This window comes from Cherax quadricarinatus, chromosome 46 (genome assembly GCF_038502225.1).
Source record: "Cherax quadricarinatus isolate ZL_2023a chromosome 46, ASM3850222v1, whole genome shotgun sequence".
Classification (NCBI taxonomy): domain Eukaryota; kingdom Metazoa; phylum Arthropoda; class Malacostraca; order Decapoda; family Parastacidae; genus Cherax; species Cherax quadricarinatus.
Genome location: NC_091337.1, coordinates 6,892,520 through 6,904,798, shown reverse-complemented (window position 1 = coordinate 6,904,798; position 12,279 = coordinate 6,892,520). Strand labels below are relative to the sequence as shown.

Genomic DNA, 12,279 nt, shown 5'->3' with positions numbered 1-12,279 from the left:
TGTTGAACAGTGAAACTGAGACAGTGAAATGAAGGTAGACTGCCCAGTGGCACTATTGTTTGTTCTCTTACACTCGAGGAGCCTCGAGTGTCAACAGTGACACTGTTGTTTGTTCTATTACTAACCGAGGAGCCTCGAGTGTCAACAGTGACACTGTTGTTTGTTCTGTTACTGACCGAGGAGCCTCGAGTGTCAACAGTGACACTGTTGTTTGTTCTATTACTGACCGAGGAGCCTCGAGTGTCAACAGTGACACTGTTGTATTGTGTACTCACCTATTTGTACTCACCTATTTGTGGTTGCAGGGGTCGAGTCACAGCTCCTGGCCCCGCATCTTCGCTGATTGCTACTAGGTCCTCTCTCTCCCTGCTCCATGAGCTTTATCATACCTCGCCTTAAAACTATGTAAGGTTCCCGCCTCCATTACGTCACTTTCTAGGCTATTTCACGGCTTGACTACTCTATGACTGAAGAAATACTTCCTAACACCCCTTTGATTCATCTGAGTCTTCAACTTCCAATTGCGACCTCTTGTGTCTGTGTCCCATCTCTGGAACATCCCGTCTTTGTCCACCTCGTCTATTCCGCGCAGTATTTTATATGTCGTTATCATGTCTCCCCTGACCCTCCTTGCCTCCATTGTCGTCAGGCCGATTTCCCTCAACCTTTCTTCGTAGGACAATCCCCGTAGCTCTGGGACTAGTCTTGTTGCAAACCTTTGCACTTTCTCTAATTTCTTGACGTGCTTGACTAGGTGTGGATTCCAAACTGGTGCTGCATACTCCAGTATGGGCCTGACGTAAATGGTATACAGAGTCTTGAACGAATCCTTACTGAGGTATCGGAACGCTATCCGTAGGTTTGCCAGGCGCCCGTATGCTGCAGCAGTTATCTGATTGATGTGCGCCTCAGGAGATATGCTCGGTGTTATACTCACCCCCAGATCTTTTTCCTTGAGTGAGGTTTGCAGACTTTGGCCATCTAAACTATATTGTGTCTGCGGTCTTCTTTGCCCTTCCCCAATCTTCATGACTTTGCATTTGGCAGGGTTAAACTCAAGGAGCCAGTTGCTGGACCAGGCTTGTAGCCTGTCCAGGTCTCTTTGTAGTCCTGCCTGATCCTCATCCGATTTGATTCTTCTCATTAGCTTCACATCGTCCGCAAACAAGGACACTTCTGAGCCTATTCCTTCCGTTATGTCATTCACATATACCAAAAACAGCACAGGTCCTAGGACTGACCCTTGTGGAACCCCGCTTGTCACAGGCGCCCACTCTGACACCTCGTCACGTACCATGACTCGTTGTTGCCTCCCTGTCAGGTATTCTCTGATCCACTGCAGTGCCTTTCCTGTTATGTGTGCCTGATCCTCTAGCTTTTGCAGTAACCTCTTGTGAGGAACTATGTCGAAGGCCTTCTTGCAGTCCAAAAAAATGCAGTCGATCCACCCCTCTCTCTCTTGTCTTACTTCTGTTACCTTGTCATAAAACTCTAGTAGGTTTGTGACACAGGATTTTCCCTCCCTGAAACCATGCTGGTTGTCAATTATACACTTGTTTCCAGGTGCTCCACCACTCTCCTCCTGATGATCTTCTCCATGACCTTGTATACTATACACGTTAGTGATACAGGTCTGTAGTTTAGTGCCTCATGTCTGTCTCCCTTTTTAAAAATTGGGACTACATTTGCCATCTTCCATTCCTCAGGGAGTTGCCCAGTTTCAAATGATGTGTTGAAGATCTTTGTTAACGATACACACAATATCTCTGCTCCCTCTTTAAGGACCCACAGAGAGATGTTGTCTGGTCCCACCGCCTTTGAGGTGTTAAGTTCGCATAGCAGCTTCTTCACCTCCTCCTTGGTTATATGTACCTCATCCAGCACTTGCTGGTGCACCCCCCTGCTCTAATTTCCTGGAGTCCTACTGGTTTCCACTGTAAATACTTCTTTAAATCTTGTGTTGAGCTCCTGACATACCTCCCGGTCGTTTCTTGTGAATTCCCCACCACCCTTCCTCAGTCTGATTACCTGGTCCTTGACTGTTGTTTTCCTCCTGATGTGGCTGTACAACAGCTTCGGGTCAGTCTTGACTTTCGATGCTATGTCATTTTCGTATTGCCGCTGAGCCTCCCTTCTTATCTGTGCATATTCGTTTCTGACTCTTCGGCTAATCTCTTTATTTTCCTTAGTTCTCTGTCTTCTGTACCTCTTCCATTCTCTAGTACACCTAGTTTTTGCCTCCCTACACCTTTGGGTGAACCAAGGACTCGTTCTGTTCTTCCCATTATTTCTGTTTCCCTTAGGAACAAACCTCTCCTCTGCCTCCTTGCATTTTATTGCCACATAATCCATCATTTCTTGTACTGGTTTCCTGTCAGTTCCCTCTCCCATTGAATGTCTTGAAAGAAGTTCCTCAAGCCTGAGTAGTTACCCCTTTTGTAGTTTGGTTTTTCCCACCCTATTCCTGCTGCTCTCTCCACTTGGAGCTCAACTATGTAGTCGAAGCACAGAACCACATGATCACTAGCTCCCAGGGGACTTTCATACATGATATCCTCGATGTCAGAACTACTCAAGGTGAATACAAGGTCCAGTCTTGCTGGTTCATCCTCTCCTCTCTCTCTGGTAGTGTCTCTAACATGTTGATGCATGAGGTTTTCCAGTACCACATCCATCATCTTGGCTCTCCATGTTTAGGGACCCCCATGGGGCTCCAGGTTTTCCCAGTCAATCTCCTTGTGATTGAAATCACCCATAACTAGTAACTTTGCTCCCCCCATGTGTGCTATCCTGGCCACCTCGGCTAGTGTGTCGACCATTGCTCTGTTGCTCTCATCGTATTCTTCTCTTGGCCTCCTGCAGTTCTGTGGTGGGTTGTACATTACTGCAATTATCACCTTATGTCCCTCAGACTGGATTGTTCCTACTAAGTAGTCCCTTTCGCCCGTGCCATCCATTCCTTCCATTTTCTCAAACCCCCACTGGTTTTTAATGAGCAGTGCAACTCCTCCTCCCCCTCTCCTCCCTCTGTCTTTCCTGAGGATTTGATATCCGGGTGGAAAGATTGAATCTGTTATTATTCTGGTGAGTTTTGTTTCTGTGAGTGCTATTATGTCTGCGGATGTCTCCTTGATTCTTTCGTGCCACTCCTCATACTTATTTGTTATTCCATCTGCATTTGTATACCACACCTTCAACTTCTTTTCTAAGATTGTGGTCTGGGAGGTGTATTGGGGTTGGGGAAGTGGGAGACCTGATATGGAACTATGGGTGGTTGCTGTGGGGGTGGAGTTTGTAATGCAGTGGGTGGGGGCATTGGATGTGGCATGGGTGTTTTGGTTTAGAGTGTTTGGTTGCACTGGGGTTGACCTGGTTGGGAGGCTTCTATAGGAAGTTGTGAGGGAGGCTGTATTTGATCTTCCTGTGTCTGGGATCTCCTGTCTGTCTTCTCCATCCCCTCTCTTTCCTCCTTTCGCCTTTGTACCATCTCTCTCTGTTTCTGCCTTTCTGCTTGTGTTCTGTTGCGGTCGAGATACACGTTCCTGTATGCCGGCATGTCCCTTAATCGTGCTTTCTCCTGCAGGATCCTGTTCCGAGTCGATTCTGCCTTGAAGGTCACTTTCACTGGCCGGGTTCTTTTTTTTTACAACCCCCCATATTCTCCGAAAATTTTCCAGCTGGGTCATGTCGTCTTCTCCTATTGCTTTCATGATGCTTTCAATTGCTTTTTTTCCCCTTGTTTTCTTGCTTCATATGTTTCCCCTTCAACTTCCTGGAGCCCATACACAAAGACTGACCTCACCCTTTCATTCTCCCACTGCATATCCCTGTGTATCCCCTGATTCAATTTGATTTCCTCCATTGCAGCTTTCCTTTCTTCAGTTTCACTAGCTAATGTACTTGGGCTCAGTGACCTGTCATTTTCCCTTCTCGGCTTTCCCTGGGCTCTGCTGTGGTCTGTTAGGGCCTCCACATATAGCTTAGCTCTTTCATATACTACAGTCTCCACTGATTGAGCTTCTACATGCAGTTTTGCTCCTTTCCCTACAGTCCCCTTATTTGTGGCTGAGGTAGCAGTCTCTGTTGTCAATCCCAAAATGTTCTTTAGTTCTTTAGGCTGTTTCAGATTTTTCAGTTCCTCTTCTAAACTCTGTATCCTGGCCTCTGCTGCTTTGACTTGCACCTCCCACTTCCTGCTTTCCATGTCTAACCTCTCTTCCATTCTCATGCTAAGTTCTTCTAGTTTGTTTTCCCATTCATGTTCCCTTTTTGTGAGCTCTGCTGCCCAATCTTCCTTTGCAGTTTCCTCCTCCTGTCCCTTGGTTTTTCTTGTTGCTCTCTGGCAACCCATTTTTGTTTTATCCTGATTGCCTCAGAGTGAGAGTGAGAAACCTATGTAATTCTGTATGTTAGGTTAGTATTGTGTATGTCAGAGTGTGGGGGGGAGGTAGTGGAGGAACTGTGGCTATGGGGGAAGGAGGGAGAAGCAAGTGGGAGAGGGAGAGGGGGAAGGAGAGAGAGGTGGGGAGGGGGAGGGTGAAAGAGGGAGGGGAGGGATCAAGTGAAGGAGTGAGATGTCGGTGGGGGAGGGGGGGGAGTGTATGTGTGAGTCTGGCAATGTGTGTGTGTGTGTGTGTGTGTGTCAGTGGTCCTTGATTGGCCGCAACTTCTTGTGACCTGACCCCCACTCTCCTGGGGCTTACCCCACCTACTTACAATGTTGCCCTTAAAAGCTGTGTGTGTGTGTGTGTGTGTGTGTGTGTGTACGTTTGTATTCGTGTGTATTGGGGAGGTATGAGGGGTAGATACTGTTAATACATACCAGTAATTCTGGGTTGTAAAAAGTGGAAATTGCTACTAGGATCTATGAGTGTCTGCCCTTGTGTGTGTATATGAGAGAGGGATGGTTAGGGTGGGGGGGTAGATGGTGTGGTTTAAAGATCCGTTATACCTCTCTGTTCCAACTGTCTTTCCTAGAAATGCTACTCTCTCCACTTATTGCCCTCTCTGGATTTAAGTATCAATTATTGCTGGTTATTATCCTATTCCTTGTTCACGTTGAGAGAGGACTTCCTAGCTTCCTAAGTATTATTACTACTAATAACTACTGTAATAGCTTGCAGGAGTGAGTGACCAGTATCTAACAGCGATGCAAAGCCTGCAACATGCAAACCACAAAATATGTGAGTGATACTTGCGCTGGCAATGGTCGTGACAGTTGCCAGATGCTGATGACGAAGTCGTCATACGTAGTCCTTAAATCCCTATTTTGGAGATCCTTCACTCGTGTTGATTATAGCCACATGTGCTCATACATCCCTCGTTCCTCACGCAATTTCACTTTTCACTTATGATAGTATACACTTCACATTATATGCACTTCACTTTACATGTATAATGGCACACAACTTGTCGTGACGTCACTGCTTTAAGCAGGCCTACTGCTGCCACCTTCCCTTGTTATATATTTTATTTTTCCTTTCCCCTTTTGCTTATTAACTTTTTCACTCTCACTGTATGGTGCCCCACATTTCACTTGTTAGCCAAACGCTGATAATTCTTGAACAGCCGCTTCCACACTCACTTTGATCTTTGTATGTTTGAATCTGTGTGGCAACAGCGCCTATAGACTCACAACGGCTTGGCGCTTTGAAATATTGACAATTTCAGCTTCCTCTCGACTATTTTTAACTGATAACTTTAGATATCACTCGTATTATTGTTCACTGACGATGTCACTACCACTGATTACTGCTAGCATTTACTGCACTCCTTAAAAAAACACTAGGGTTCTCGGAGCCTTATGCACCCACGTCTGCACCCCACGGACCCACGCATGTGTGTGTGTGTGTGTGTGTACTCACCTAATTGTACTCACCTAATTGTGGATGCAGGGGTCGAGACTCAGCTCCTGGCCCCGCCTCTTCACTGATTGCTACTAGGTCCTCCCTCCCTCTGCTTCCTGAGTTTTATCATACCTCTTCTTAAAATTATGTATGGTTCCTGCCTCCACTACATCACTTGCTAGGCTATTCCACTTCCTGGCGACTCTATGACTGAAGAAATACTTCCTAACGTCCCTGTGACTCGTCTGAGTCTTCAGCTTCCAGTTGTGACCCCTTGTTCCTGTGTCCCCTCTCTGGAACATCCTGTCTCTGTCCACCTTGTCTATTCCCCGCAGTATCTTGTATGTCGTTATCATGTGTCCCCTGACCCTTCTGTCCTCCAGTGTCGTCAGTCCGATTTCCCTCAACCTTTCCTCGTACGACATTCCCCTGAGCTCTGGGACTAGCCTTGTTGCAAACCTTTGTACTTTCTCTAACTTCTTGACGTGCTTGACCAGGTGTGTGTGTGTGTGTGTGTGTGTGTGCACGTTCTATATGACTTTCTAGTCATTTTCATTAATATCTCGCCGGATTTATTGAAGAGCTTGTCATTAATAGAGAGGTGGTCAAGAGGTACTGAGTGTCAGTATTGTTGCTGTCAAGTTCTCCTCCAACAGGTGAAGCTCGGCACTTTCCTTCATGTTTTAAACTTTTCACTCGTATACATTTTGTAATTTCACATTCTCATTTAGAATTGAATTTATAATTAATATGAACCGGAGACGTCCTATTTTTTTACTTTAGAAAGTTAGTGAAGGCATTGAAAATGTTATAATTCTCATCATGATATCCAAGTCGTATTTCCAAGCCTCCAGCAGCAGCACGTTTCAACATGCTGACTAAGGAACTGCGGCTAAAAATGTTGCAATATAGGTATTTAGTCATGGAATTATCTGGAGGAGACTGTAAGTGACAGTGAAATACAATAACAATGTACAAGTGTGGTGTTAGCAGTGTTTAACACTGTACGGGAGACTACACCTTGATCAGTAGTCATCAGCGGCAATGAAGACAAAGAGGTAATCCATAATTTACATTGTATTTAGTATATATGTAGTGTGTGTTTCAGTAAGACTACCTTATAGTGTTAATGTGGCTGTGTATATATTCCCCAGCCAAGGCTAGAGGCGAGTATAGTTGTTGATTACTGCTGGAGACTCACCTGAGGTCAGCGTCGTGGCCGAGGGCCAGTGAGAATATTGGCAGCTGGTAGATGTTGGCCTCCCGTACGTTCCTCCGCAGTTGGTCCGACCTTGTCTCTCCCAGGTTGGGCTTCCCGTCTGTCAGAAACACCACCTGCAGCACCAGAGGTAGTAGTCAGACACACACACACCACACACACACACACACACACACACACACACACACACACACACACACACACACACACACACACACACACACACACACACACACACACTACCTGAGGTATGGAAGACGGCAAATGTAGTTCCCATTTTTAAAAAAGGAGACAGAAAAGAGGCACTAAACTATAGACCTGTGTCATTGACGTGTATAGTATGCAAAATTATGGAGAAGATTATCAGGAGGAGAGTGGTGGAGCACCTGGAACGGAACAGGAGTATAAATGCCAACCAGCACGGATTCACGGAAGGCAAATCCTGTGTCACAAACCTTCTGGAGTTTTATGATAAAATAACAGAAGTAAGACAAGAGAGAGAGGGGTGGGTTGATTGCATCTTCTTGGACTGCAAGAAGGCCTTTGACACAGTTCCTCACAAGAGATTAGTGCAGAAGCTAGAGCATCAGGCGCATATAACAGGAAGGGCACTGCAATGGATCAGAGAATACCTGACAGGGAGGCAACAACGAGTCATGGTACGTAATGATGTATCACAGTGGGCACCTGTGACGAGCGGGGTCCCACAGGGGTCGGTCCTAGGACCAGTGCTATTTTTGGTATATGTGAACGACATGACGGAAGGGTTAGACTCAGAAGTGTCCCTGTTTGCAGATGATGTGAAGTTAATGAGGAGAATTAAATCTGATGAGGACCAGGCAGGACTTCAAAGAGACCTGGACAGACTGGAAACCTGGTCCAGCAAATGGCTTCTCGAATTTAATCCTGCCAAATGCAAAGTCATGAAGATGGGGGAGGGGCACAGAAGACCACAGACAGAGTATAGGCTAGGTGGCCAAAGACTGCAAACCTCACTCAAGGAGAAAGATCTTGGGGTGAGTATAACACCGAGCATGTCTCCGGAAGCACACATCAATCAGATAACTGCTGCAGCATATGGGCGCCTGGCAAACCTGAGAACAGCATTCCGATACCTTAGTAAGGAATCATTCAAGACACTGTACACCGTGTATGTCAGGCCCATACTGGAGTATGCAGCACCTGTTTGGAACCCGCACTTGATAAAGCACGTCAAGAAACTAGAGAAAGTACAAAGGTTTGCGACAAGGTTAGTTCCAGAGCTAAGGGGAATGTCCTATGAGGAAAGATTAAGGGAAATCGGCCTGACCACACTGGAGGACAGGAGGGTCAGGGGAGACATGATAACGACATATAAAATACTGCGTGGAATAGACAAGGTGGACAAAGACAGGATGTTCCAGGGAGGGGACACAGAAACAAGAGGCCACAATTGGAAGTTGAAGACACAAATGAGTCAGAGAGATAGTAGGAAGTATTTCTTCAGTCATAGAGTTGTAAGGCAGTGGAATAGCCTAGAAAATGACGTAGTGGAGGCAGGAACCATACACACAGGCAGACACAACTAGATGCTTACACATCAGAAGCAAAGGTAAACAGTACACAGCAGAAGCACGCCAGGTGTAGGGGTTATGGAATACACAAGTGTAGAGATCAGATACACATACTTTAAGTACAGGCACATATACACTCACAAGAAAAATCAGCACAATCAAACACCGTCACCAACAAAGTCCAAGACCAGAGAGCGAACATAAAGAAATTAACCCGGAAGTGTCAACAATTACACAAACTACTATTATAGTTATTTTACCGTGTTAATTACTAAACCCGTGTTGGTCATTGAAAAACGAAAACAACAGGAGGAATGCATTATAAAACTTAAATAATGGACATTCAGCGCTATATAACACTAAATAAAAGAGCACACACACAAAAGAAGTCATACCAGTAGTATAACAAAGAGTCAGAAATTAAAACATAAATAATACACATGCCTTAAAAATCATGGCAAGAAAATTTTTTTGTAAAAGTTAAGTTCCAGTAGATACCCAGTAGATACCCAGCAGGCACCCAGCAGATACCCAGCAGGCAAGCACCTTAGTAATTGTGAAAACATGAATTCTGGCCAGTCGGAGCAGCGACCAACCTCCTCCTTCATTCGCCAGTACTCTCCCTCTTCAACAAAAAGAACAGAGTGAGCTGCACACCACGAGAGACATACCACAAGCTGCTCCGAGGCAGCAGCACACGTCAACAAGTGATGTTTGAGGTGTCTAAACATAAGTCCACAGAGAATTTCCATCATGCTTGATGTTTGTGAAGGGCTTGTAATAGAAGGAATTGGATCTACCCTCCTCTTCCTTGGATCACACCTGATTACCTCCGCTACCCAGGCGCTGTATTACCTCTACAGGTCATAAATACAGTGAAGCTCTAGAAAGTTGAGAGGTTCACAACTAGAATAGTAGCGAAAGCGAGAAATATGCACTACAAGGTGAGATTAAACGAAATGAATGTAACAGTTTCAAAGAAGAACCAAGGGAGACATAACCACCACGTATAGGATACTCAAGAAGCATGACAGGATATGTAGAAAATAGATTTTAACACCGTGGAAGCAAATGCTGCGCAAAGACTGCAGAGTAAATATGTTAATTGTGTTTTGAAAGTAGCAACCAGGAATTAAGGTTTAATTATCACACCCACAACTCTGAATAACCTGGTAAGTGCTTATATATGTTCAGAACACACACACACACACACACACACACACACACACACACACACACACACACACACACACACACAGGTGGACAGAGATAGGATGTTCCAGAGAGGGGACACAGAAACAAGGGGTCACAATTGGAAGCTGAAGACTCAAACGAGTCACAGGGATGTTAGGAAGTATTTCTTCAGTTATAGAGTTGTCAGGAAGTGGAATAGCCTAGCAAGTGAAGTAGTGGAGGCAGGAACCATACATAGCTTTAAGACGAGGTATAACAAAGCTCAGGAAGAAGAGAGAGGACCTAGTAGCGATCAGTGAAGAGGCGGGGTCAGGAGCTGAGTCTTAACCCCTGCAACCACAATTAGGTGAGGACACACACACACACACACTGGTGGGTTGGTAAGTGAGAACATTACAGTAGGATCATTAAGGTGGCTGACAAGCGGTGACAAAGGAACACAGTGTCTAAATCACTCGCAACCTTCCTGCTTACTAATGTAATTGGTAACTTGAATACATACAAGACGAAGCTCTGAGATGTTAACTTTCTTACCGCCGCCGCTTCTTCACTGTTATTGTTAATACTTCTAATAGTTGATGGGGAAGCACTTTGGAATGTGAGGCATTAATGATGTCTAATCCGAAGGAAGAGTCACTACAAATTCTTGAATGAGGGCGCTTCCCACCTTCAACACCTGTGTAAACACTTACCTTCCTTCAACACACCTGTGTTAATACGTACCTTCCTTCAACACACCTGTGTTAACACTTACCTTCCTTCAACACACCTGTGTTAACACTTCTGCGTATATAGAATGTTGCAAAAGCTTGAGTGCCGGAAATTTTGGCTTTTAAGGGAGTATAAGCATCCAGGCTGCCAGGAGTGCCAGCATCATTGCTGCCAGGAGTATCAGCATTTAGTCTGCTAGGAGTGTAAGCACCAATCATATGAAGCCTGCACACTGGTAATGAAATGTGGACACGGGAAGCCTGGTTAAGAGTGTGCGAGATAGTCAAGGTGAAGCCAGTGTACAAGAGTAGGAAGGTCAGGAAGTGATTGATAAAGCTACCAGAGTCAATGTGAAGCCAGTGTACAAGAGAGAGATATCTTGTTCCGCTGTGATTATCAACTTCCTGTTCAACAATACTGTATTAACTTTGAGGTTTATGTTGTATAATAGTAATTGTTATCAACTGAAGACCTAGACCCTAAAGGTTCATACATCGCTGTTGTATACCTCGTAAGGTTTCTAAATAAATTCCAAATGCACATTAAGTGTTTATATGCCTCTGCAAATTACCGTTAATCTACTGCTGTTTACTAACGTGCTCAGTTACCATTAACCACCTTACCTGTTTACGGTTATCTAGTTATTACTCAGCTACCGTTGAGGTTAACCACGATACCTGTTTATGCGTAGTCGCTCACTGTAGCTGTGGTTGTTGTTTGTACTTGTTTAGCTGTGGTTGTACACTCTAACCTGTTTAGCGGTTCCGTGTGTGGCGTTGTGAGCGTTGGCACCAAGCACAGCCTGGAGGAGTGCCTCGTTGAAGTTGGTGCCACCCAGAGCCTGCAGTCTATGTATCTTGCCAACACCTTTCTCCACGTCCTTGGGCGTGGCACGGTACACGCCCAGGGAAGTCACACGTGAAGAGAACACCAGCACCTGCCATACACGTTACACCGTCAGCACCTGCCACACATTACTGTCAGCACCTACCACACACCACATTGTCAGCACTACCACCTATCACACCGTCAGCATCACCACCTATCATTGATAGATGGTGATGCTGACGACCACTACAGTTAATGCCTACTTACGTAGTTCGTAACTCTACTGCTGCCTCTCTCAGCATCCCATGTACATACCTACGTGGTTCACATCTTTACTGCTGCCTCCCTCAGCATCCCATGTACACACCGTGGTTCACATCTTTACTGCTGCCTCTCTCAGCATCCCATGTACACACGTGGTTCACATCTTTACTGCTGCCTCTCTCAGCATCCCATGTACACACCTACGTGGTTCACATCTTTACTGCTGCCTCTCTCAGCATCCCATGTACACACCTATGTGGTTCACATCTTTACTGCTGCCTCCCTCAGCATCCCATGTACACACCGTGGTTCACATCTTTACTGCTGCCTCTCTCAGCATCCCATGTACACACCTACGTGGTTCACATCTTTACTGCTGCCTCTCTCAGCATCCCATGTACACACCTACGTGGTTCACATCTTTACTGCTGCCTCTCTCAGCATCCCATGTACACACCTACGTGGTTCACATCTTTACTGCTGCCTCCCTCAGCATCCCATGTACACACCGTGGTTCACATCTTTACTGCTGCCTCTCTCAGCATCCCATGTACACACCTACGTGGTTCACATCTTTACTGCTGCCTCTCTCAGCATCCCATGTACACACCTAAGTGGTTCACATCTTTACTGCTGCCTCTCTCAGCATCCCATGTACACACCT

The 12,279-nt window shown here is 45.6% G+C and overlaps 1 protein-coding gene across 3 annotated transcripts in view; it reads right to left on the bottom strand.

Moving 5' to 3' along the window:
- The window catches only part of LOC128696659 (inter-alpha-trypsin inhibitor heavy chain H5), a 254,124-nt gene that overhangs the window by 37,636 nt on the left and 204,209 nt on the right, over positions 1-12,279 (bottom strand). For all 3 annotated transcript variants that reach the window (XM_053787984.2, XM_053787985.2, XM_053787986.2), the window contains exons 9-10: positions 11,275-11,460; positions 7,048-7,181 (exon numbers count right to left, since the gene is read on the bottom strand). In XM_053787984.2, the coding sequence (XP_053643959.2) occupies positions 7,048-7,181; positions 11,275-11,460 (320 nt within the window). The remainder of the gene's footprint in view (positions 1-7,047; positions 7,182-11,274; positions 11,461-12,279) is intronic.